Source organism: Trachypithecus francoisi, unplaced genomic scaffold, assembly GCF_009764315.1.
Source record: "Trachypithecus francoisi isolate TF-2019V2 unplaced genomic scaffold, Tfra_2.0 Lachesis_group13, whole genome shotgun sequence".
Taxonomy (NCBI): Eukaryota; Metazoa; Chordata; class Mammalia; order Primates; family Cercopithecidae; genus Trachypithecus; species Trachypithecus francoisi.
In genome coordinates this window covers 3,816,827-3,842,659 of record NW_022681458.1, presented here as the reverse complement: position 1 = coordinate 3,842,659, position 25,833 = coordinate 3,816,827, and the positions used below count along the sequence as shown (strand labels likewise).

General features: G+C 53.9%; 2 protein-coding genes and 1 pseudogene across 8 annotated transcripts in view; 2 read left to right on the top strand and 1 right to left on the bottom strand.

Annotated features, from left to right (window-relative positions):
• The first annotated feature begins 4,852 nt into the window (after nucleotides 1-4,852).
• ERFE (erythroferrone) lies at nucleotides 4,853-16,208 on the top strand. 5 transcript variants are annotated; one of them, XM_033229684.1, is made up of 8 exons: nucleotides 4,853-5,161; nucleotides 7,748-7,870; nucleotides 9,189-9,303; nucleotides 10,195-10,454; nucleotides 10,526-10,630; nucleotides 10,721-10,811; nucleotides 12,034-12,112; nucleotides 16,121-16,208. In XM_033229684.1, exons 1-7 carry the CDS (start codon nucleotides 4,967-4,969, stop codon nucleotides 12,090-12,092), a joined length of 948 nt encoding a protein of 315 aa, XP_033085575.1. In that variant the 5' UTR covers nucleotides 4,853-4,966; the 3' UTR covers nucleotides 12,093-12,112; nucleotides 16,121-16,208. The 5 variants fall into 5 exon arrangements, with proteins under 5 accessions (XP_033085575.1, XP_033085572.1, XP_033085574.1 ...); XM_033229681.1 differs by lacking the exon at nucleotides 16,121-16,208 and adding an exon at nucleotides 13,366-15,269 and having other exon boundaries at nucleotides 9,201-9,303; nucleotides 10,526-10,634; XM_033229683.1 differs by lacking the exon at nucleotides 16,121-16,208 and adding an exon at nucleotides 14,223-15,269.
• On the top strand, nucleotides 13,518-15,269 carry LOC117094324 (annotated as a pseudogene). Its single transcript, XR_004441506.1, has 2 exons — nucleotides 13,518-13,689; nucleotides 13,752-15,269. The product of XR_004441506.1 is annotated as an uncharacterized LOC117094324 (transcript).
• Nucleotides 16,209-16,728: 520 nt separating the features above from the next.
• Nucleotides 16,729-25,833, bottom strand: part of ILKAP (ILK associated serine/threonine phosphatase) — a 35,383-nt gene continuing 26,278 nt past the window's right edge. For both annotated transcript variants that reach the window (XM_033229678.1, XM_033229679.1), the window contains exons 10-12: nucleotides 19,803-19,922; nucleotides 17,271-17,352; nucleotides 16,729-17,003 (exon numbers count right to left, since the gene is read on the bottom strand). In XM_033229678.1, coding sequence (XP_033085569.1) covers nucleotides 16,863-17,003; nucleotides 17,271-17,352; nucleotides 19,803-19,922 — 343 coding nt within the window. In that variant the 3' untranslated portion in view covers nucleotides 16,729-16,862. The remainder of the gene's footprint in view (nucleotides 17,004-17,270; nucleotides 17,353-19,802; nucleotides 19,923-25,833) is intronic.

Here is a 25,833-nt window from a genome sequence, read left to right as displayed (position 1 = left end):
CCCCTCAGGCATGGCGTGGTGCAGTAATGGTGGTGTGCTCATGCAGAGCTGATTGTTAAAGAGCCTGACACCTCCCCTGCTCTCCCTTGCTCCCTCTCTGTGTGACATACCTGCTCCTGCTCCCCTTCTGCTGCTACCATGATGGGAAGCTTCCTGAGGCCTCACCAGAAGCAGATGCTGGCATCACGCTTTCTGTACAGCCTGTGGAACTGTGAGCCAAATAAACCTCTTTTCTTTATATATTACCCAGCCTCAAGTTTTCCTTTATAGAAAGAAAACAGACGGATACAGGCCACTACTCCAGTTGGCTGGGCCATCAGTTGATCCAGTTGAAAGCATGTGTATGGATGGAGAATGTGCCAATGGCTTAAGGAGAGAGGGCACAGCCACATACACAGGAAAGATGTCTGTACTGTCCATCCCCAGTGCCCGGTGTGGTGCCAGCTGCTTGGTCTGAAGTGTAGCTGCTTCTCCCAGGCTCTGCAGCACCGGTACCTGGCAGGGCAGCCAGGTGTGTGGTTGTCACTGAGAGTGAGGAATCTCCATGGGGGAAGTGTCCTGTTTGGAACAGACCCCAGGAGCCATCATGACTCCGTCAGATGCCAAGGTGATTTTGATCACAGTCACATTTAAGAATGTGATTCTTTCCAAAATGGCATTGCGTTCAACTGAGAGGTGAGCTAAAGATGATTATTTTAATTAATCTATTAAAACCATGTAGACAATTAGCAGAAAACTCAAGAGACCCTCTGGGCAGAAGTGAGAAAGAACTGTCCCCCATGAGGCCCGAGACTGCCCACACATCCATGCAGGAGGCCACAGTGTACTCTGAGGGCTCGGCCTGGTGCCTGCACGTTGCGGGAACTGCACAAATGCTCACTGAATTGAACTAAATCTGTGGGTTCTTCAGAGCAACTGACCTCAGTTGTAGGGGCCAGACCTGAATGTGGTTTCATTTGATGGTTCCATGATCTTGGGCCAGTCCCAAGATCTGAGCCTCAGTTTCCTCATCTGTGCACTGGGGATAATCACATGATTTGTATATTAGATGACGTCATGGACTTGCAAGGCCCAGTAAACAGCCACGGCCGCCTGCCTGGGCCTCGGGAGGCCACACAACAAGCTGACTTCACAGTCCCACTGTTTGCGGGACAGAGGGAGCTTCTATTCCCATGACTTCATTGGCAGAGGTCCTTCCTCTGGAGGAAGAGAGAAGAGTGGGAACAGCTTGACTGCATCAGGCTGCTGGGAAGGCAGGCCTGGGCCGTGACATGAGGGCCCAAGAATGAGGATTAGATTTCAGCCAGGCATGAAGGCGCGTGGGGGAGGCCACCTCCTGCTCCAGTGATCCCCGTTCTGTGGCCACTCATTTAGTCCTTCCACCGTGGGATGCACTGGCTTGCCGCGATGCCAGCCCCACTTCTGACCCATGGGCTGCTGCTGCAGGGGGAGGTCCTCATTTCTGCTGCTCCTTGATCTGCGCAATTCTTTGCTGAGCTCCACCTTCCCCTGAGTGAAAACCACTTTGAAATGTGAACATAGATACATGCAGGGGCCGCACCTGAAGACCCCCGGCCTCTCTGCTCTCTGCCCCCAACCCAGGAAGAGTCATTCCCTCAGGATAGTGTCACAGGAGGCTGCCCCAGCACCAGAACCGATTTGATTTGGGCCCTCTGGCAGGGCCTATGACATCACTAGGATTGTTCATTGTTTGGGAAAATAACTTTTTCACATGGCAACAGCACTTGTCCTTAATGCTGGCCTGAAAGCTGGGGCCCCCCGCTGTGAAGTGGATGACATCACGCCAGTATCTTAAGGGTAATGTTTCCCAAATCGGGGCACGTCATCCCTGTGTGTCCTCAGTGTTGCTGACGGTGGCAGAGCCTCCTCTTCCCAGGGCTTGGGTGGAACCAATCGGCGCCCACCTTGAGCCATAGCTGCGGCCAGGACCCCAGAGGGAATTCAGACCTGTGGGATGCCCATTCCTCACAGGGAAAAGATGGGGCTATTTTTTCTGCAGTAATGCTCCAACTCATCACGGAGCTCTTACTTCACACCAACTAGAGTAGGAGGAACCCTAACGAGCAAAACATAAGGCTGTGAAGATGTAACCTGCCCAGTGGGCAGGAGGGCCTCTCCAGCCCCACTCGGGTTCTGCCCATGGGCTGCGTCCTGGGCAAGCCGCCCACCTCTCTGGGCCAATTGGTGGGGAATCGAATGAGGTGCTGGTGTGGATGAGCTTCTCCAGAAGCAAGAAGGTACCATTCACACAGCTGCAACTCCTGGGCAGCTGCAACTCCAACAGGAGCCCATCTCTCTTTTTATTATTATTATTATTATTTTTTGAGACGGAGCCTTGCTGTCTCCCAGGCTGGAGTGCAGTGGCGCCATCTCGGCTCACTGCAAGCTCCGCCTCCCGGGTTCACGCCATTCTCCTGCCTCAGCCTCCCAAGTAGCTGGGACTAAAGGCACCTGCCACCATGCTCGGCTAATTTTTTGTATTTTTAGTAGAGACGGGGTTTCACCGTGTTAGCCAGGATGGTCTCGATCTCCTGACCTCGTGATCTGCCCACCTCGGCCTCCCAAAGTGCTGGGATTACAGGCGTGAGCCACCGCGCCTGGCTGACAGGAACCCCTCTCTACTAGCAGAATACAGGAGAATACGGCATGCCGGGGTCCTGTGGTTCACAGATACAGTCCCTCTGAATAAGAGAAACCGAATGAAATGTTAACACATCACACTGAGTGTGCATGTCACATTCAGACATGTCATGACAGAGTTCCACACATCAGGCTTCTTAATAGACATTCCAATAGAACCAGACATGAAAACCCACCAGAGAAAACCTTCATTCTTTGAGGGCTTTAAGACATCCGCCTCATATGTGTGAATTTGGGAGCAAATGTCTTTAATTGTGACAAGCCTGTGGAATGTTTGCAGGTGAAATAAGTTCAGATATCTTGCTGGGCACATATGACCTAAGCCAGTGTTTCTCGTATTTCTCAAATGTGTCTTAAAGACTTGCATGTTTTATAGGAATTCAAATGTTTTCGTTGTATTGGTTTTTTTTTTTTTTTAAATCATTTGTGGCTTTTTGTTGAGATGGAGTCTGGCTCTGTCACCCAGGCTGGAGTGCAATGGCTTGATCTTGGCTCACTGAAACCTCTACCTCCCAGGTTCAAGCAATACTCCTGCCCCAGCCTCCTGAGTAGCTGGGATTACAGGCACTCACCACCACGCCTGGCTAATTTTTGTAGTTTTAGTAGAGACGGGGTTTCACCAGGTTTGGTCAGGCTGGTCTCGAACTCCTGACCTCCAGTGATCCACCCGCCTCGGCCTCCCAAAGTGCTGGGATTACAGGTGTGGCCACTGTGCTGGGCCCATTTGTGGCTTTTAAAGGCAGGACTTCTCTCTTGTGTCCTCACCTGCCATTGAAAGACATCTTCATAGAGTAAGTCCACGGGACTCACCCCTGCTGGACAGATTCTCATGCTGGGCAGGGTATGTTTCTCTTTAAACGGCCTCCCCACCCAACTCTACACCATTCCCATATCCTATGGGAAAAGGGGTGGAATCACTGGGAATAATTACCTTCTGATCCCATGCTTTAATTAAAGTATTAAGTATTTCCTGGTTTCCCCACCTGCCAGGCATGAGGCCAGCCAGGTGGAACATCGCATGAGTGGCCAGAAAAGGCAGGCGACAAAGGCCAGCTTGCATCTGGGGACTGACTTTGGCCCATCCCCAAGCCTGGGCGGGTACCACCTGCGGCTGCTGGTGCCCCTTTCAGTTCCTGCTGCCACATCCTTTGAACCAGGACAGGGTAAGGCCTCGTTTCCCAAGCGGGCTCTTCTCAAAAGAGGGGAACAGCAGCCCTCCGCGTGAGTGGGAGGTGCTTTTCCAGCGGAGCCTTCTCCGGTTCTTTAACAAAACGCACTGTGTACCCACTGGGGCAGGTGCCTCCGGGGTGGGGCAGGCGAGCCAAGCGTGCGACCCTCCTCGGCATAGCGTCTTAGTGGCGGGGCAGATAGCCAAAAGGGTATGCCATATAACAAAGCCAGGGGTGGGGTGGGGCTGGGGGCTGCCTCTTTCCTGGTAGGGGTGCCCAGAGGCCTGCCACCTTCTCTGAGGCCTGCAGGGTCTGGTCCACCTCTGGGGGCACCGACTCTGGTAGGCGGTGGGCAGCTTGGCTTCTGGTCTAGTCTGTCCCCACACCCCCACTAGGGCACAATAGGGGTCAGTCCTCCCAGCCCAGGCCCCACCAGGGCAGTGCGGTTGTCCTGAGTTGTTTCTCGCCTCCCTGCGTCCCCTTGGTCCCTGCAGGTGAGCCGGGTGGGGAAGAACAGTGAGTCTCTGCAATCGGAGCACGCTAGCCATGGAGGGAGGGCGGCCTGGAAGGGGTAGTTCCCCCCTGGGAAAGGGGAGCTGAGAAGGGGCCCCTAGGGTCTCCCGGCTCCGATTTGCTCCACCTGTGTCGTAGAGGCCTGGCCCTCGCGGGGCGCGTCCAGGAGAATGGGGAGGGGATACCTCGGGGGTCCCTGCAGAGGATGTGGGGGATAGAGAGGGGAGAAAGGATCCTCGGGCCCGCTGGGAAGAGGCAGCGCCTGGCTCTCCGCAAAGAAAATGGGGTCGTGAGGGCTGAGGGTCCAGGGCCGGGAGAAGAGGCGCCTCGCTCCCCAGGAAGCGGAAGCGCTGGAAGCGCGGAGGGACCCCAGAACCGGGATTTGCAGAGGGGACGCGCACAGCCGGGGAACACCCCTCCCTCTCCCTGCCCTGCCCCGCTCCCCGTGCCCCCCTCCCCCAGCCCCGAGCCCGGACACTCCCCCCATTCCCCCTGCAGCGCGCGCGGGAGCCGGGAGGGGGCGCGGGCGGGCGCGCGGTCTCGGGCGAGGCGGGGGATTCAAGCGCGTTATAAGGCGAGGAGCCCGGCACGCCCGAGACGCCGCACTCGGAGCCGCCGCCCGCATGGCCCCGGCCCGCCGCCCCGCCGGAGCCCGCCTGCTGCTTGTCTACGCGGGCCTGCTGGCCGCCGCCGCGGGCCTGGGGTCCCCGGAGCCTGGGGCGCCCTCGAGGAGCCGCGCCCGCGAGGAGCCGTCGCCCGGGAACGATCTGCCCTGGGGCCCCGGGGAGAGCCGCGCGGGGCCGGCCGCCCATCTGCCGGTAAGACGCCCGGGTCGGCTCCGGACCCAGCCCGCGCCCACAGGCTCCGGCCCGGGAGGAGGACGGAGAGGCCGAGCCCGCCCTCATCCCCGAGAGCTGCTGCAATGCCCGGATCCGGGGCTCCGCCGAGACTCGGGGCCGTGTAGACGCTGCCCTCAGCCCGGCGGGGAGCCTTGACTTTGGCTTTGGGGTAGTTTGACTTAAAGCAAGGTTCTGCTAGGTCGGCGAAAACCCCCTTTTCTTTTGGGACAGAAGGAAGTTGGGAAATAGATAAAGTGTAAATAACTTGAGTTGAGGAAATTGGGAAGAACGCATTTGTAAAAAGTGTAAGCAAATTACTGACACCGCCCCCAATCTATTTGGTGCAGTTCTCTGAAAACAAAGTGTTTCCCTGCGGGTCTGGGGTCAGGGGGCTGTTCAGGGTGGGGAATGACATGTGGCTTTGAGTCAAGTAGCTTCTGGCCGTGAAGGGGTGATCTTGCGCTCTGCCCTGCCCCCTCCTCTCCAGGGTTTTGGAGCCTGGACTGCTGAGCAGAGGGCGGTCCGGTTGGGGAGGTGTGGCCCAGGCCTGAGGAGAGGAGAACTTCAGAGGGGCCCTTAGTGTGGCCGGGCCTTGGGTCAGGGAGGCAGGGCCGCTCCAGGGAAGCCGGGGTGGGCGGCAGGTGCTCTTTACTCTGAAGATGCTCAGGGACAGTAGAGGGGAGAGCCAGGAGGGCATCTACTAGAGGGGACAGGGGTGCAGCTAGGCCTGGGGTCCCCCAGAGTTCTCTATCCCAGCCCTACCACCCCCAGCTGCTTTCCAGGGACTGAGGGCAACCTCTCCCCCTGCAGTTGGCCAGACCACCCAGGTGGGCACAGCAGCCAAATGTCAGGGCACGGTCAGCAGGAGGCAGAAGGGGCTCAGGTGCTTCCAGATGGAGTTTTGGTTGGACCCTGTTTGTAGGGGACACGGTGACCAGAGGTCCTCCCAGGCTCCAAGGCTTGTTTCTGAGAGACCCCTTGTGGCTGGAACCAGGGCAGCTGCCCAATACCCACCCTCACGGCTGGGGCCATCTCCTGGTATGCCAACTGACATGGTTCTGCCTGTTAACGGCTCTACCCCCAAACCAAACTGGGGTCCGAGTCCATCCACAGGCTACAGGTACAGCTGGGAAGGTCAGCTGGGCACACCCCTCCTGACTGGTGTGCAGCATCCTCACTGCATGTTTCCGCAGAGGGCACACGCAAAGTGGAAGAGGGTCCTGGGAGGGGGTAGAGTGGAGAGCAGCCAGCAGGTGGTACAGCTGACCCTCCAAGGCACAAGGAAGCGCTGAGGGCCCTGGGCACCCTGCACCCTTTCTCCGTCCAACCACAGGCTCCTCTGGCACCGCAGCCCCGTCTTCCCACCACAGCACCCTGGTCTGTGCATTGGTCAGCCAGCTCCCAAAAGAAGGCCCTGCGTCCCCTCGAGCAGCCAGGAACCAAAGGCAGTGACTTGGCAACCGGCTTTGTCTCTGATAAAAGGGCCTGGTCAGCTATAAAATCCCAGGGTCCTTCTGTCCGCCCCCAGCGTCAGCACCCATGACCTCATCTAAGCCCTCTTGAGCTGCTTTCCTTCCCAGCTGGCAGCCTTGCCTGGAGCCCAGATAGCCCAGTGGGTCCAAGTCCTCTCCCAGAAAGCTCCCTCCCAAAACTGTGCTCAGTGTCAGCATCAGTCAGGATGCAGCAAGGACAGGAATGGGAACTTCCAGAAGCTTCACTGTCCGTGCTTTAGTCAGTGTCTCAGAAGTGCTGAGGCAAAGATCGTCCCTTGCAGAGGCCTCATGTCATGACAGCTCGCCTGGTCCTCTCCCCCACTGGACTGTAACCTGAGGCAGCTGTGAGGGCTGAATTTGCCTCCTCAGAACTTCTGACAGTGGCGGATGGACAGAGGAGCAGCTCACCTGGTCCTCTCCCCTACTGAATTGTAACTCGAGGCAGCTGTGAGGGCTGAATTTGCCTCCTCAGAACTTCTGACAGTGGCGGATGGACAGAGGAGCAGCTCACCTGGTCCTCTCCCCTACTGAATTGTAACTCGAGGCAGCTGTGAGGGCTGAATTTGCCTCCTTAGAACTTCTGACAGTGGGGGATGGACAGAGGAGGGCTGGCTAGTCGTTGGGCTCCCTGATAATCACAGTTGCCTCTTCCTGAGCACCTATGGGTGCTCTCGTGGTTGGATCTTCCTGGTGACTGGAGGGTGGTGTGATCACTGCAGCTCCTCCGGAGGAAGGAGGCCCAGCAGTGCAGGGATTCACCCCTATACCCGAGCCCTGCACCCCATCTTCCCTCCAGGCATCTTGGGTCTGCCTCTCCCATGAATGCCAAGTCCAGGCTGAGGTGTGGCCTGTTCCCTAGGAGTTGTCCTCCACGGGCCAAGGGGAGAAGGTGTGAGTGGTGGGGGCCCCTTTGGGAGCCGCCTTTGAGGCACTGCCTTTGAGGGCACCACAGGTGACAAGGACCAGGGTCCCAGAGTACAGAAGGCCATACAGTCACCTCCTGCAAAGTGTCCCACCTGCTTGGTGGGAGCCCAGTGAGGCCAACCGCCCTGCTGGGCTGGCTGTGTTCCAGGAGCCCACCGCCGAGCGTGCACACAGCATCGACCCCCGGGACACCTGGATGCTTTTCGTCAGGCAGAGTGACAAGGGTATCAATGGCAAGAAGAGGAGCAGGGGCAAGGCCAAGAAGCTGAAGGTGAGGCCGGCATCCCGTCAGCACCAGGCCATGGGGGGGCTCCACCTCCTCGCTCCTCATCCACTCCCAATCCAACATCCTGAACATTTCTTTTTTTTTTTTTTTTTTTGAGACGGAGTCTCGCTCTGTCTCCCGGGCTGGAGTGCAGTGGCCGGATTCCAGCTCACTGCAAGCTCCGCCTCCCGGGTTCACGCCATTCTCCTGCCTCAGCCTCCGGAGTAGCTGGGACTACAGGCGCCCGCCACCTCGCCCGGCTAGTTTTTTGTATTTTTAGTAGAGACGGGGTTTCACCGTGTTAGCCAGGATGGTCTCGATCTCCTGACTTCGTGATCCACCCGTCTCGGCCTCCTAAAGTGCTGGGATTACAGGCTTGAGCCACCGCGCCCGGCCTCATCCTGAATATTTCTAATAGCACACCCCTCACGCCTCGGCCTGGGGACAGAGAACACAGAGAAAGAACCCAGGCAACCCCAGGGGAAGCCCTGAGTTAGGGGCCTGGTCCCAACCATTTCCCCATACCCCTAAAATGCCAAACACTCCCTCTTTTCTCCTCCCTCTGCATCCAGGCCAGGGAGGCTGGGCTAGCCCAGGCTGTGGTGAGAACCTTGTCCACGCTGGGGGTCCTGCAGGAGTACCTGGTTCCCGGGGACTAGGGGCACAGGGTCCTGGCGCCTGCTGCGCTCTCACCCTCACTCAGCCTTGGGTCTTGGCCTGAGTGGAAACTTGGTGCTTGGTCCTGGTGCTGCCTCCTACTTGGAGCCCCCAAAATGGCACATAGGGGGTGTGGGCTTCTCTGTCCCCTGGGGGCCAGTCTCACCTGCCTGGGATCTGACCACACAATGGAAGGCCAGCTCAGAGCACATGAGGCAGGTGCACAGGCTAGGCTGTCCCCATGGCCTGGCCTTCCACCTCTGCCCCAGCCTCCTGGCCCTGCCCTAAGCTTCCCCCGACAGGCGCTCACTGGCTCCTATTTCAGGTCCCAACCCAGCCTAGTGGGGACTTGCTGATGGTGGACTCTGGCCCAGTGCAGACCCTGAGATGCAAGTCCCCAAAAGCAGCCTGGAGCCTTCTTCCCTCCAGGAGGCCTGGCTGCAGGAGTGGGCTTCAGCCCTCTGCCTCCCCACTCAGAGCAGAGCCCTTCCCTGCCAAAGGCCCGCCCTGAGGGCCCCCCCGGTTCAACACAGTCCTTGTACTCACTCCAGGAGAAGCTTTCACTGTTGGAGGTAGACCCTCGGCTGGAGGTTGGAGCCCACTGGGGAGCTCTCTTGCCTGCCTCTTAGTGGCAAGAGCCTGCTCCTCATATGTCCTCACTGGCAAGGTTCCCTTTCAGTTCGGCTTGCCAGGGCCCCCTGGGCCTCCCGGTCCCCAGGGCCCCCCAGGCCCTATCATCCCACCCGAGGCGCTGCTGAAGGAGTTCCAGCTGCTGCTGAAAGGTAGGGGTGTGCATCCGCTGGCACACACACCCCCCACTGAGCCGGGCCTGGGAGGGTGTCCCGAGGAGCCGACGGCCAACCTCAGCACTTCCGCAGGCACCCAAGGAGGCACCTGCTCTGGGCTGGACTCAAGGACAGTGGAGCTGGCCCAGGTCCAGTCCCTGCCCCGTCTTGGCCCACGTCTGCCAAGAGTCAGGGCTGGGGGTGGCTGGGAGTGGGGGACCATGGCCAGGAGAGGGCTTCACAGAGGAAGGTGGACCTGGCCACTCAGCATGGCAGGTGCTCAGGGACCAGCGCCCATGCCCTGCCTGGAAGTCGGGAGAGCTCAGTGAAAGGCAGAGGCTAGCATATGAGGCAGCACCAGGTGCAGTTCAGCCTGGCACCCACAGTCGCCACTGGCCCAGGCTGGGGCAACCTGCGCTGGAGGACGCAGAGCTGAGTCGAGCTGCCGAGTCCACACTGAGGCCTGCTGCGGAGCAGCGGCTCACATTAGTCATTAGAATTGAGCCTTTTTTCCCTTTTAGTTCAATGTCTCGTTTGTTTAAATATAGCACCCTCTGCGCTGAAGAACCTCCTTGTACTTCCAGTAAAGTCGCAATCCCTTATTTTACCCCCAGCTTCTTTGGAAAATGTGGGTGGGGTAGAGGTGAGGCTGGAGACCAGGGGCGCTGGGGCACTTCTGCCCGAGCTTTCCAAATGGTGAGGGAAACGGAAGCCGCTGCAGGGTCAGGAAGCAAAGCCTCCGAGGCCCTTCGGGCCGAGGGGGCGTCGCCCTCGCCCCACCCCTGCGCCGGGCAGGCCCCTCGTCCTGCTTGCACCTGTCCCGCTTGCACCCACCCGGCGGGCGGGTGAGGGGTCCCCGGCGCGCGGCCACCGCTCGCTCTGTGCCAGGCGCTGTGCAGCAGCGGGAGCGCGTGGAGCACGAACCCTGCACGCGCGGCCCCGCCGGGCCCGTCGCTGCGAGCCTCGCCCCGGTCTCGGCCACCGCCGGGGAGGACGACGACACGGCGGGGGACGTGCTGGCACTGCTGGCCGCGCCCCCGGCCCCAGGGCCGCGGGCGCCGCGCGTGGAGGCCGCTTTCCTCTGCCGCCTGCGCCGGGACGTGGTGGTGGAGCGGCGCGCGCTGCATGAGCTGGGCGTCTACTACCTGGTGAGTGCGGGAGGGCGGGTGGCACCATGCGGCCAGGCGGGAGCCGGGATGACCATCCGTGCCCCTCGCAGCCCGACGCGGAGGGTGCCTTCCGCCGCGGCTCAGGCCTGAACTTGACCAGCGGCCAGTACAGGGCGCCCGTGGCTGGCTTCTACGCGCTTGCCGCCACGCTGCACGTGGGTGAGGCCCGGGGCGTGGGGGGACCGCCCGCCCTGTCGCCCACCCTGCCGCCTGCCCAAGTGACCACGTCCCGCCCTCCCCCACAGCGCTCGGGGAGCCGCCGAGGAGGGGGCCGCCGCGCCCTCGAGACCACCTGCGCCTGCTCATCTGCATCCAGTCCCAGTGCCAGCGCAACACGTGAGTGCATCCCGGCCCGGACCCCACACCCGCATTCGCTTGGCCCCCACAAGCTGTGCCTGGTTAAACGAGGCACTGGACGGGGCTTCCGCCCGTTCCCACCCCGCCGTGGCCTGGGTGACCCTACACCTTCCAGTTCTCCTGGTCTACTCCTGCCCCGATCAGGCCTTCCCTTCACAGCAACTAGGGGCTGTTAAAAATGACCTTTCCGGGCCGGGCGCGGTGGCTCTAAGCCTGTAATCCCAGCACTTTGGGAGGCCGAGACGGGCGGATCACGAGGTCAGGAGATCGGTGAAACCCCATCTCTACTAAAAAAAAAAAAAAATACAAAAAACTAGCCGGGCGAGGTGGCGGGAGCCTGTAGTCCCAGCTACTCTGGAGGCTGAGGCAGGAGAATGGCATAAACCTGGGGGGCGGAGCTTGCAGTGAGCTGAGATCCGGCCACTGCACTCCAGCCTGGGCAACTGGGCTACAGAGCGAGACACCGTCTCAAAAAAAAAAAAAAAAAAAAAAAAAAATGACCTTTCCAGGCCACTCCCTGCCCAGACCTTCACCTCCTCCCCAGGTCCTAGGAGGCCCGGCTCCTCCCAGCCTCCCGCCTCCTTCCCACCTCGGGGACTTTCATCTCGGCCCCGAAGCACCAGTGTTACTCCAAGAGGCCTCTCCAGACAGCTTTCTGGAGGGCCCCTCCTCAGTCGCCCTCCCATCCCTCACCCGGGAACTTTCTTCCCCATGATGGCATCCCTTGCTCCTGCACCATCTGGCTCATGAGTGCCGTGACTGAGCTCCCTGTCTCCCCACACCCAGAAGGCAGCCCAGGTACAGCGGAGATGCCCTGCCCATACCTGGAGCAGATGTGAATGAATGGATCAAGTCCAGAACTTCTTAGTCTGCCTTTGAACCCCCAGAGTGTGTTGGCCTGAACTTTTAGCATCACCTTCCACCACACCCCCACTTCCGGCTGTATCAGCCAGTGTCCTTTCCCACTGGAGCCAGGGCTTTGCTGCCCCTTGCTGGGCCCTGGCCTTGCTTTTCCCAATACAGCAAGCATGCCTCTGGCCCTGTATCCTTCCTCCTTTTGGAGACTCGGTTCAGACACCACCTCCACTGGAAGACTTGGCCAGGGCTGGGCATGTGTTGGCTGCTGGCAGGATTGTGTGTTGTGGGTGAAGTTGGTGGGGTCTCATGGGGAAGGCTGACCCTCCTTCTGTTTTGGCTACAGCTCCCTGGAGGCCATCATGGGCCTGGAGAGCAGCAGTGAGCTCTTCACCATCTCCGTGAACGGCATCCTGTACCTGCAGGTGAGTGGGGCAGGTTTGGGCATGGAGGGGCACCACCTGGGCATGGCCACGGGTGGCTGGGTGCAGAAGGGTGCTGTTAGATGTTCAGGATCACTGGGTGTAGCACCCTCAGACTCCAGGCCTGGGAGAGGGTCCAGGACATGCCAAGCGCTCACCTTGGTCTGGACACAGCCAGGCTTCAAGTCCTGATCTCCTTCCTCCAAACAGCCTTTTTCCCAGGGTGCCTGCCCACTTGAGCAGCTGCTCTGCTCAATATTCAGACTTCCTGAGCACCTCATTCTGAGGCCCGGTACTCCCGGCCGCCACAGGTCTGCTGGAGGGAGGGAATGGAGGCCAGGCTGACTCTGCCCACGCTGACGCCGAGTCTCCTGTGACTGTGGGAAGCCAGAGATGTTGTTTTCCTATCTAAAACCCTAAGTGACTTATCTCTTTCTGGCACTGGGAATTTTGGCAAGCGGTAGAGAAATGGACAGAAAGGTGGAATTTACTGACAGAAAACAACTGAGTGCAGGTGTGTGGAGTAACAGCTGCTATTGAATTCTCCCAGAGCCTTGGAGAAGGTAGTGCTACTCCCCGAGTTAGCCGGAGCTCACACAGCAGAGCCAGAAATGGAGGCCAGGCCACCTGGCTCCAGAGTCTGTGCTTGCTGAAGGGCATTCAGCGTTCCTGTCTGGGTGCTGCACAGCGTGCTTGGTGAACTCAGTCTCTGCCGCACCTGGCTCTTAAGATGCAGATCCTGAGGCAGCTCTGGGTGGATCCCGGATTATGCATTTCTGGGAGTTCCCAGAGAATGTGACGCTGCTGGTACATGACCATGTTTGGAGCAGCCAGGCTAGAGTGCTGGTTTCATGGAAGGCCCTGCCAAATGATTGCAGGGCCAGGCCTGTGGGGAAGGGCCACCCTCCCACCTGACTTGGAGCCCTTACAGGCTCTGAGAAGCCCTGCAGCTGCGAAACCTGTTGGATTCCTGAATCCCACTCTGGCCCTGAGCAGGGGCTTGCTCCCACACGCGCGAACCACAGGGCACTGCGGGGAAAGTAGGAGAGGTGCTGGGTGGGGCACAGGGCCCAACCCGCGCGGGCCCTTGCTCTGTGACCTTGGCAGCCACATTACTCTCGGCCTCAGCCCTTCCCATATGCGGGGCTGAGTGGGCAGGAGGGAGTGTGGCAGGAGGGAGTGTGGCTGGCTGGCCCCTGGGTCGCCTCTGCAGGCTGTTGGGGTGGCCCAGTGCCTCAAAGGCACCCTCCTTGCAGATGGGGCAATGGGCCTCCGTGTTCTTGGACAACGCAAGCGGCTCCTCCCTCACAGTGCGCAGTGGCTCCCACTTCAGCGCTGTCCTCCTGGGCGTGTGAGCAGCCACCACAGTCCCTTCCTCTCGGGGGCAAATGAAGCACAGGTCTAGACAATGTGTGGATAGTGTCGGAGTAGCAGTGGCCACATGCAGGAAGAGGCCCACCCGGAACTCTGCCCACACTGGCCACTGCAGTTGAGCCCACAGAGCCACAGGAGGCAGGCCTACGAATGTGACGTGCACGCTGGTGGTCCCGGAGCCAGGGGTGATTCAGGATACCATCTCGAGCCGTTATCCCGGAAATAGTCGGCATGCCTGGGGATACCTGCTAGTCCCCAGCTGCAGGCCGCCTCTTTCCTGGCCTGCTCAGCACCTGCCCAGATGGCCTCTGCGTCTCTCCTGCGCCCAGCCCCACCTTTGTCACCTCTCTTCATGTTCTCATGGAGTGCAAAGCACACCAGCCAGGCCCCCTACCTGGAAGAGGGTCAGCTGATGCAGGGCTGAGGGGGCTGCCACAGGGAAGTACGCCGTGTGTTCTTACTGCTCAGAAGGGACAGGGTCTCCCACCAATCCCCTGGTCTCCATCTGGGCTCCTTGGTCTTTCCTGCCCCTCCCCTAACTGTGTTCCACCTGCCAGTGGAGCTGAACACTGCTTAGCCTGGGCCAGAGGGACACTGGACAACAAGGGCCTTCGGGGGACAATGAGTCTGGGCCCAGCTTCCAGTTCTAATGTATGCAAGATTAACTCACAAATTCACCTCAGAAGGCCTTTCCAAATGAGAGCTCTACTCTTCCCCTCCTCTGCCAATCTTTTCACAGCCAAGGCCCCTTCCACCCTCTCCAGAGGAGGATGAGATCCCTTTTCCCCTCCCCTCCGAGGTGCTGACTCACTGCTAGGATCCACCCACCAGAGGAAAGATCTAGAACATCTTTACAGATTGGAGACAGCCAGGCCTGCTGACCCATCCGAACAGCTGAAGCAAGAGACTTCCACCAGGGATGCCAGGGCCTGGGTTGGTCCAGCAGCTCTGGGATGAGCCTCCCAAGCATCTTTCCCACTTGGGTGGCGATGCGGCTCTGAGATTGGACAGGTGGTGGATGAGAGACGGTCCCGAGAAAGGGTGGTCTTGGGAGGGCTGGTCTCAAGCCTGCTGTGCTCCTGTGGCAGTGATGGGGCCTGGGGATGGGGACGGCAGCTCTCATGAGGAGACCTAGGCTGTGAGCCCGCAGCCTCCCACATTTTCCCTAAAGTGCAGGACTGTCCGAGAGTAGGTAGTGAAGAGGACAAGGCCCTCAGCGGTGACCTCCACGGCCTTCTACCTGCTGAGGAAGAGTTCACCCACTGCCTCCCCCACACAACAGGCTACGAAGAACCTGGTGCCTCAGGACCTCCTGGGAGTCAAGCTGGTCTGGCAAGGGTGCTCAGGCCTGGGAAAGAAGGGAGCAATGGCCAGTCACCTTCTAACTGGCCTTTGGATGAGGTGACCACCACCAGGCCTGAATGATCCCCAGGAGCCCAGCTTCCAAACCCCAGCTCCGAATCAAACATCTCCAGCCCCAAGTGCAGTAATACACAAAAACCAACCACTCTGCCCTGGGGCAGGCCTGGTGCGATTCTCAGTAGGACTCATACCCACCCTACCTAGAAGTACTGGGCTGGCCTGGGTATTGCATCCCGTGTGTTTTGATAAGGGGGTGATGTGGCCACACCCTTATCTAGATTTCACTTTGTATCCACTGGGCACAGATATTTTAGAGAACATCTTTTACTCTTAAAAAAGCCACATATCCACATCTCTTTCATTTTCTCAGTGTGTTATGCAGCAATTTATTAAAGTATTTATTATCTAATACTGCCAGGTGGAACATCTGTAACTGACTTCGTGGGGTGGTTCAAGTACTTAAGAACTGTGTGACACAACAGTTGCAAAACAAAAGGCAGACTTTAAGATCCAGAATCAATCCTTTAGCCCAGGTTCACTAAGCACGGTAAGGAGAAACCTGCAAGGTGAAGTGGAGATGGCCTGCAGCCTCTCTGTGGGAGGGGCTCCCTTGAAGGCTGGGAGTGAACTTTTCTGGGCAACTAGGGTCAAGCCTCTCGGGGACGGTGGGACATAGGGATGTATGAGGCACAGACACCTGGTTTGCTACAGGAAGTTATTTACCAAATAGTTCTATTTCCTGATTCTGGGGTACTAGGGCTCTTTTCTTCAATGATGCCACACTGGACAATGTCCCAGTCCTCAAACTAAAATGGGTACTTGGCTCTTAAAACTCCCTGGGGAAGGGACAGCACCAACACTTCAGTTTTTATTTGTGGCTTTTACACAACAAACCCACAGGAGTCATCTAAGGTTTACATGAAGCAGTTACCACTGAGGTCCTTGTAGCATGGCTACCAATTCTAGTCACTGAATCAACTGGGTGATAAAACCATGTGTCAGTTGGGTGGGGGCCAGGGAACATTACAAAACAGATTCTGAAAACGCAAATTTTTAGCATCTTACATCATCCTGAGCCAAACATTTACACAAAAGGATCCAAGAGCTGCTTTACTAAAAACTACTTAGTTGTAATGATGACATGTTTTCTATATAAACAAGTGCTTGAAAAGTATTTTAAAGCTTATTCTGAGATTATTCATGCACTCTTTTCATGCTTTTAACATCTTTCACAGAAAGGTTGAGGTGTTACTGCAAAGATTAACCTCATTCCAGCACAGGACCAACTCCCCACACCTACCTCATGTGGGAAGCAGAATTTCCGGGCCATGCTCAGCAGCAGGCTGCCTGCTCCAACAGGAAGGTGCACACCTACACCCAGGGGGTCCAGATGGAAGCCACTGAACCTAGTCCTCCACAGACTCCTTCCGCCAGACTGCAGTTTTCACCAATGGAATCAGAATCGCTAATTCTGTACTGTTTCTGGAGGCTCTGATGCACAAGTAACCTTGTATATCAGTCTGTTTCCTGGCTGAGCCTGTACTTATGCTATGCAACATTTTCCAACACTATTTCCATAGGGAAAACTGAAAAGAGCTAGAGGGTTCCAAAATCCCCAGTCTGGTCCTAGCCTTGTCTCTAACCAGTCATCTCCTCGGTCTCTTCACTGCAACATGCCACTTCCCCGACCAGCGTCATCATGAGAGTGAAAGCACAGCAGAATGCCTGTGAACTATAAAACATCACACAACCAGCAGCTTGCAGGCCACTCTGAGCCAGTCCAAGATGCCTATAATGGTTTTAACAAGGAAAGACAGCATATTCAAAAGCAAACACAATCGCGGAAGGGTCAACAGGTGTTCACAGTGTAGTAACTCAAAAGACTAGGAAAAAAAAAAGAAACCTTTATTTACAACCATGGGAGTCCCACAGGAGTACACAAAACACACAATGTGCACACACACAAAATTAACCTTTTAAGTCAACACCATGCGTGCTCCTAGCCGCGCACCACCACTCAGTGCCCTATCCGCACCACCATCACGGTGACGTTGTCGGCTGAGCCCCGCTGCACCGCCTTGTTGGCCAGCCTGTTGCAGGCTGCTTCGTAGCGGGCATCGACTGCGGACTTCCCTTCCCGGGTCTGGATCTTCTCATCCTACCAGATGACAAAGGGAATGAGTGAATGGGGTGACCCTGCACCCTGTCACTTTCCTGAGACACTACTGCCAGGAAGAGGAGCTGCTCTGGTCTCCATCAGGGCTGGCAGGACAAACTGACTAGTGAGTCAGCAGGCAGAGTTCACACTGGAAAAAGGGCGCAAGGGCTGTTCCACAATGGGAGGACGTGGGGTCTCAGGACTTATACTTCTCTGAAAACTAAGACACAGTTGGGACAACCACCACTCCCATGTGAGATTTCTCACCTCGAGACAGGACAAGATGAAGTTCACGGCTTCTTCTGGGGTAAAGACCTTGAAGAGCCCATCACAGGCCAACAAAATGAACCTACAACACCAGGGAGAAATATAAATGGGTTTTAGGTCCAACCAAAAAAAAAAAAAAAAAAAAAAAAAGGCCTGGAGATGGAGATAAATATTTGTCCAACTATTCAAAGGCTAAGGTTTTTTTTTTTTTTTTTGAGATGGAGTTTCACTCGTTGCCTAGGCTGGAGTGCAATGGCGCAATCTTGGCTCACTGCAACCTCCACTTTCCCCGTTTAAGCTATTCTCCTGCCTCAGTCTCCTGAGTAGCTGGGATTATAGGCACCCGCCACCACGCCCGGCTAATTTTTTGTATTTTTAGTAGACACGGTCTCACCATGTTGGCCAGGCTGGTCTCAAACTCCTGACCTCAGGTATTCCACCTGCCTTAGCCTCCCAAAGTGCTAGGATTACAGGTATGAGCCACTGCACCTGGCCAGGCTAAGATCTGTTTAAACCCACTTAATTTCTGAGACAAAGGTTTCAACTTCTGAGACAAAGGTTTAAACTTCTTACAAGTATTTGTGGATAGGATTTTATACATCAAAACTGAGACTATCTTTCTGTTCACCAATTAACAGCATTATTACTTCAAACATTAGGTCCTATACTTTCTTAGACAAACACAAGAAAAATCACTGAATAAAAACATGGGTGTTATGGTAAATATACAAGAGTTTATAATACCATAGGCCTTCCCCCACTTCCAGACATAAAGTTGAGAATGAGCCTGGCCTCGGTGAAACATCCTTGGGCACACAATGCACACCCTGGGGGCTGCATGCCAGTCCAAGGCCCAACAAGGGGTAGCTGTGTGTGTTTCTGTGTTTGAAAACCACATGTTCTCCCTTTCTGAATCAAGCCCCTCTAGACTGCCCCTGGAATCTTTCTGAACGCCAATGGATTCCATTTGACAGTTCTAGTTCTCCCAGTATTGGGGGTGGGGAATATGCTTCCCTATGGCTTTACAGTATAAGCCACGTTCCTTTTCTCACTGTAATATCTGTGTCTGTTTTCCTTTCTGTTGTTGTTGAGACGGACTTCACTCTTGTCGCCTAGAGTGCAGTGGCACGATCTCGACTCACTAATGTAACCTCTGCCTCCCGGGTTCAAGTGATTCTCCTGCCTCCGTCTTCTGAGTGGCTGGGATGACAGGTGTCCACCACCAAGCCTGGCTAATTTTTGTATTTTTAGTAGAGACGGGGTTTTGCCATGTTGGCCAGGCTGGCCTTGAACTCCTGACCACAGGTGATCCACCCACCTCTGCCTCCCAAAGTGTTGGGATTACAGGCGTGAGCCACCACACCCAGCCTGTTTTCCTCTTTTGACTAGGCTTTCACTCAGCCACTATTTGCTGAGCATGTCCTCCATGCTACATGCTAAGAACACAGTGGGGCCTAGTCCTGGCAGGCTCCCGCCCCTTCCAGTGTCCTGAAAGTCAGACCCTGAATAACCAATCACACAGACCCACGATTACAACCCAGGAAGGGGAGCTAGGAAGCAAAGATAAGGTGCATCATTCAGAAAACCAGAGGCGGCGACTGCTGGAAAGGTGATGGAGGACCCCGGGGTATGTGAGAACATAACAAACACACTGAAGGCAGATGTGGAGAATGGGGCAGTGGCTTGAGACAAGGCCAAGCAGGCGAGTGCCAAAGCAAGGCACGTGCTCTTCATCCATAGCACTGGGGCAGGACTCAGAGAACCACCCCGCCACAGTGCCACTAGTCTCTCGCCTTCCCTCATCAACTCAGTGCTGTGAATTCTGCTTCCGGGAGCTTTCCTTGTCCACCTCCTGTTACTACCTTAGTTCCGCCCTCACCATCAGGCCAGGGTTGCTGCACCGCTGCTCATGGGCCTCCCTAGCTCCAAAATAGCATCTTGAACCATCTTTCACTGTTGAGGCCTTGCCCTCGGCCGGCATGGTGCCATATGTTTAGGCATAGAGAACAGGAGACGAACAAGTGAACAGTCTCTTTCTCAACCAATCCTGGCTCTGTGCAAAAACCTCCTATGATTCTCTACCAATGAACAATTAAAATTCAAACTCTCCAGCATGGGACTGAGGGCCTTCAGGATCTGCCCCTGAAGTACCCTGCTATCACTTTCCCACCACTTCCTCAGTCCTCCAAGCGCCGGTCTGGCCAAGCTTTCACACTGTCATATGTTAATGCCTCAGTGTGTGTTCCGAACCTCTGTCAGGAAGGCCCTTCTCCTCTCTCCGACAGGGATACCCCCCTTCCCCTACTGCTAAAGACCCCAGCACACGGCACATGCCTAGGACACACTGGACTGCAGCTGCCCATCCCCAAGTGTGTTCCCCAGCAGAAACCACATTGTTTATCTCTGCACCCCCAGGGCCTAGCACCACGGACACCTTCCCTCCAACAAAGGCTTGATACAAATTGGAAGAAGTGAGGAAAAGAAATAAAGCCACGTGCACGCACACCTAGGCCTCTGATAGGGCCCTTTTACCTGTCATTGGGGGTCAGCTGGCAGCGTCTGATGTCGGGCACAGACGTGACACCGCAGCGCTTGTACTGCCCATCCCCAATGGAGCGAGACACCTCTAGCACGCCCAAAACACGCCCATCCCTAAAATGAGAGGAAAAACATTTCAGACTCTACCTGACAGATTATGGGTCCACAGTACTTAGAATCTCATCTTAAAAGCAGAGAATGAAAGTGTGAAAGATACAGACTGTGGAATTCACATTATTAACCAGTACTGACATTTCTTGGTCTCCAATATGCAGGGGTGTCTAGGCCATTAACTGCTGCCCTGGGGTAGGGACCCTGCCCAGCTGCACATGGGTGGGAACAGCACCTCCAGTGGCTGCCAAGCAGTACTGCCCAGCTTAACCTTCGACAGGACTCAGCAGTTCTCATCACGCACCTAGGTCCAAAGTCCAGTATTGGATTTGACTGGACTGGGTAGGGGAGCCTAGTAGTGTTTTTGTATCTTAAAGCTCCTTGAGTGTTTCCCACATGCAGTGAGGGTTAACAATAGCTAGAACAGAGGGATATTTTGCATTTCAATCTAATTAGATTTGGAAAATCCCTGAGAGTGGCTATTCCTGGACTGTGGAGCACATGTCCTTTGCATCAAAGTACAGGGATGGTTTAACGTTCATATAAATGAGAGTGTCCTGCATAGCACCATAGTTTCACCCACTCTATTTTTAGGTAAGGGGATATGGAGGAGATGGGGCAGTGATGTACAAATGGGAAGAGACATCTAAGGGACAGTCCTACTGCCAAGGAAAAACCATTTGGGGGAGCCTACTGCCCCAAAGAACAATTCTGGTCTGGGCTATAGCACTGTTGCCTTAAGCAGCTGCAAGCTCTCTACCCTTCAGGCCCTTGTTTGTAAAGGGAGGGAAGAGAACCATACTCAAAAGTGCGAGAGGGCACTCCACAAATGCCACAGCTGTGCGTGGGTGTTTAGGATCACCACAGGGCTCCATGGACCAAGTTCAGAAGATGCGGTGCAGATGGATGCACATGGTAGGAAATGCTTCCTGGGCTGCTGTCCTAAAGGCAGAATTCAGCCTGGCCCTTCTCTGGGCCCCAGTTACCCTCTCAGTGGCTCACAGTTCAGTATCCAGAACAAACATATTTTTTCTTCTTCAAAGACTTCTGCTGGTATCTGCAAAAAGCCTAGTGATCTTCTAGGATACAAACTGTTAAACAGCAAGAGGAAACAGAGTGCACAGGGGAAGAGCTGTGGACTGAAGATGGGTGGGGGCACTTGGCCTTAAGACTGCCAGTTCAGGAAGCAGCTCACAGTGAAGTACTATGAAAATCCAACAAAGCACTCTCCCATGACCAGGTGAAAGGGTGGCTGGTGTGGATTCCCCGCATTCCAGTCATAAACCCATCCTGTTTCAACAAGATTAAGATTATAATAACCACCTCTGCCACGGCAGGTCTCAGAAGCCCAAGTAGCCACCAGCAACTTCTGGTACCGCACAACACAGTACAGAAAATGTGAAACAACTCCTAAGTCTAAAGAAGGAAAATATGAGCAGCACCGGAACTGCCATCTCTCATTCTCTACTTTTTTTTTTTTTTTTTAAGAGAGACAGTGTCTCCCTCTGTTGCCCAGGCTGGAGGGCAGTGGTGCAATCGCTCACTGGGCTCAAGTGATCCTCCCACCTCAGCCTCCTGAGTAGCTAGAACTACAGGTGCCACCAAGTCCAGGTAATTAAAAAAATCTTTTTTTTTGTACAGATGGGCTGTTGCCCAGGCTGGTCCTTAAACAATTGACCTCAAGCAATCCTCCCACCTTAGCCTCCCAAAGTGCTGAGATTACAGGTATAATGTGGCCTCATTCTTGTTTTCAAAGTTCCACGTACAGAGTAGTAATCTTACATTCACTGAACTGCTAGAGTAACAGGAGAAAGCACATGGACAGAATGATGGATCCCAGGAAAAGCGTTTGGTAATGATGCAGCAAGCTGCCCTGGCACTATGCCTACACCCAATGCAATGTCCTACATAGATGTGCACATTCAAAACCTGTCAGTTCAACAAAGGCCAATCACAGAGTCCCAACTCTGAGATCGAGCATCACACAAGGGTAAATCCATGCCACGTCTACTTTGGAAACTGTTGGTACAACTTCAAAAGGATCACCACTGATGAGGCTGGTCGGGACTCAGCCCCAGAGACACAGGCTTCGTCCTTTCCAGTCTGCTTTATCCATTTCACCAGAACTCTTCTCTGTTTTGAAGAGAAAGGGTCCTGCAATGTTGCCCAGACTGGAGTGCAGTGGCTATTCACAGACATGGTGGCGCATTATAGCTTCAAGCTCCTGGACTCAAACGATCCTCCTGCCTCAGCCTCCAAGTGGCTGGGACTGCAGGCACATGCCACCAATACATACTCTATCCATGTTCATTTCTTAGAAAGTCTGCACTACTATAGACACAATAGAAAGCTGTTTCACAGCAGGTTCTCCCCCATTGCCCAGTTTTCAAAGTTCAAACAAACTGCCCAAAGTTCATTCTCTTTCCCCTTCCCTCAGTTTCCCCCCAGCCCCGTAATTAGAACACTTAACAAGTAGTGGCTTTTTTTTTTTTTGAGACAGTCTCACTCTATCGCCCAGGCTGGAGTGCAGTGGCGCAATCTCGTTTCATTGCAACTCTGCTGCCTGGGTTCAAGTGTTCCTCCTGCCTCAGCCTCCTGAGTAGCTGGGATTACAGGCGCCTGCCACCACACCGGTTAATTTTTGTATTTTTAGTAGAGATGGGGTTTCACCATCTCGGCCCGGCTGGTCTTCAACTCCTGACCTCGTGATCCACCCACCTTGGCCTCCCAAAGTGCTGGGATTACAGGCATGAGCCACCGTGCCCAGCCAAGTAGTGGCATTTTAAGTCTCAGCCTACCATGCCAATCTGCCTGTCCCTTGGTACCAGCCCTCATTAGGACTGTCCTCCTGCCCTTATGCACTTCCAACTTTTGCTTTGTGCTGCTTTATTTCTCTTCTCTGTTTTTTGCCAACCAGAAAACTGTTTTCCTACTGTTTGACAAGCTGTTCAACAGCGTCTTCAGATCTTAGCTATTTTTGTTGATATTTTCTGTTCTAATTCTTTCTCTAGAGAGAGAGAGAGACTGAGACATCCTACTACTTGTGTGTTTAAGGCTAATCTGGCTGCTAAAGCAGCTGGAAGCTGCTTGGACTTCAGCTCCTCTTGCATGTCAGTAAAAGCAAGACACAGTTGGTCTCAATAGACTATCCACAAGTGATGTTTGCAAAGTTAAGGTTGGGAGGAGGAAGCTCCATCTCCTGACCATCCAAAGACTGGTGGATGCCTAAATCCAACGTATTCATACAATGAGTGCTACAAAGACAACCAAAGGTACAATGCTACAACAGTTACTTTTAGTTGCGAGAGGCCTGCACTTGATCAAGTTCTAGGCACACAGTACTGACATTTACATTTAAATGCTGTATGTAAACTTCCCATCTGTTCAGCTGCCTTCCTTGTAAAATAAAAATAAAACTTGTCTTAATCTTCTCAGAAAAATTCACTGCTACATAGCTACTTCAATGGAAGAAAGCAGAAAAAAATAAGAATGCACAAAGATTTACATATTTTTGTTAAGAAATACTGGAAAGAATCAAGAAATAAGATGAAGGGGACAGGGATGAAAGCATGATATCTATAAATGTCTTTTTACTCAATTTAGATTTTGAAGGATGCAATAGGGAGTTTTTCATTCGTTTTTATTATGGTAAAATATACATGAAATTTACCATCTTAACCTTTTTTTTTTTTTTTTTTTTTGAGACAGAGTCTCGCTCTGCCGCCCAGGCTGGAGTGCAGTGGCCGGATCTCAGCTCACTGCAAGCTCCGCCTCCCGGGTTTATGCCATTCTCCTGCCTCAGCCTCCCGAGTGGCTGGGACTACAGGCGCCCACCACCTCGCCCGGCTAGTTTTTTTGTATTTTTTTAGTAGAGACGGGGTTTCACCGTGTTCGCCAGGATGGTCTCGATCTCCTGACCTCGTGATCCGCCCGTCTCGGCCTCCCAAAGTGCTGGGATTACAGGCTTGAGCCACCGCGCCCAGCCCATCTTAACCATTTTTAAGTGTACAGTTCAGCAGCATTAAATATATTCACACTGTTGTGTTATCAGCACCACCATCCATCCCCAGAACTTTTTCTGTCTTCCCAAACTGAGATTGTTCCCATTAAACACTAACCCCACAGTTCATCCCCCAACTGAGATTGTTCCCATTAAACACTAACCCCACAGTTCATCCCCCAACTGAGATTGTTCCCATTAAACACTAACCCCACAGTTCATCCCCCACACACCCCCAGAACCACCATTCTACTTTCTGTGAACTTGACTGGTACCTCCTATGAGTGAAATGCTAGTGTTTGTCTTTTTGCATCTGGCTTCTTTTACTTAGCATAAAGTCCTCAGGTTCATCCATTTTGTAGCATGGGTCAGAATTTCCTTCCTTTCTGAGGTTAAATAATATTCTGTTATACAGACATCTCACACGCTGCTTATCTATTCATCTGTCAATGAACATCTGGGCTGCTTCCCCCTCTTCCCCATGGTGAATAACGTTGCTGTGAACATGGGTGTGCAAATATCTGTTTGTGTCCCTGCTTTGAACTCTGGAACTGCAGATCATATGCTAACTCTGTTGAATGTTTGAGGAACTGCCATACTGTTTTCCATAGCGGACACCATTTCACATTCCCACCAGTCATGCATAGGGGTTCTCATTTCTTCCCGTAATGTATAAAGGGAAAGAAACCCTTTATAAATTGGATAAACTGAAAACAATGAACTGAGTAAAAATAAACAGAAAACTAACTAATAATAGTAATAACCAAAGTGGCAAAATAACCACAGTAAAAAATAGTTAATTCATTTTTGCACACAGTGCCAACAGTACTGCTTTAGTGAGGTATATTCTAAGGACAAGAGAACAGCAAGGAACACAAACTAAAGTTAGGATATTTTTATTTTTTGAGGCAGGGTCTCACTCTGTCAACTAGGTTGCAGTGCAGTGGCACAATCATGGCTCACTGTATCCTAGAACTCCTAGACTCAAGTGACCCTCCTGTCTCAGCCACCCAAGTGGCTGGGACTACAGGCGCATACCACCAGAAATGGCTCCTGGTGCTATTTTTATTTTTTGTACAGATAAGGTCTCACTGCGTTGCCCAGGCTGCTCTCAAACTCCTGGTATGGAGCGATCCTCCTGCCTCAGCTTCCCAAAGCACTGGAATTACAGGTGTGAGCCCTCTGCTCCCCTAGTAGTGATAATTTTGATACTATGAAACTATTTTAACAAATAAATATACTGTTGTTAAGAACTAAGATTTCTAGCATTAAGAGAAATGAGCTACAAATATTAAACCAAAGAAGAGAAAACTCTGTAATGTTAAATATGAGTAAGAAATAGCACTCCAAGCTTGCAATTTAAAATGTGTTATGTTTCCTAGTTCTGTATGTCTTGAGTGGACATAGAACTAATGACAATCCAACTGAACTGAGCACCCAAGAACATGGATTTGGGTTCTTTTTTTAAAAAATTTATTCCCTACACTGATGTAAATAATTTTTTATTTTTTTATTTTTATTTTTTTTTTTGAGACAAGAGTCTTGCTCTGTTACTCAAGCCTGAGTGCAATGGTATGATCTCTGCTCACCGCAACCTCCGCCTCCCAGGCTCAAGCAATCCTCCCACCTCAGCCTCCTGAGTAGGACCACAAGTGTGTGCCACCACACCTGGCTAATTTCTCTCTCTCTCTTTTTTTGTATTTCTTGTAGAGATGCGGTTTCACCAATGTTGCCAAATTGGTCTTGAACTCCTAGGCTCAAGACATCTACCCACTTCAGCCCTCCAAAGTGCTGGGATTACAGATCTCTGAGCCACTGCACCCGGCCTGGTTTTTGGTTCTTAAACATCAATATGAAACATTAATATGAAAAGGACACAGGAACCAGCCAGCAGGAGTTTCCACTGGTCATATC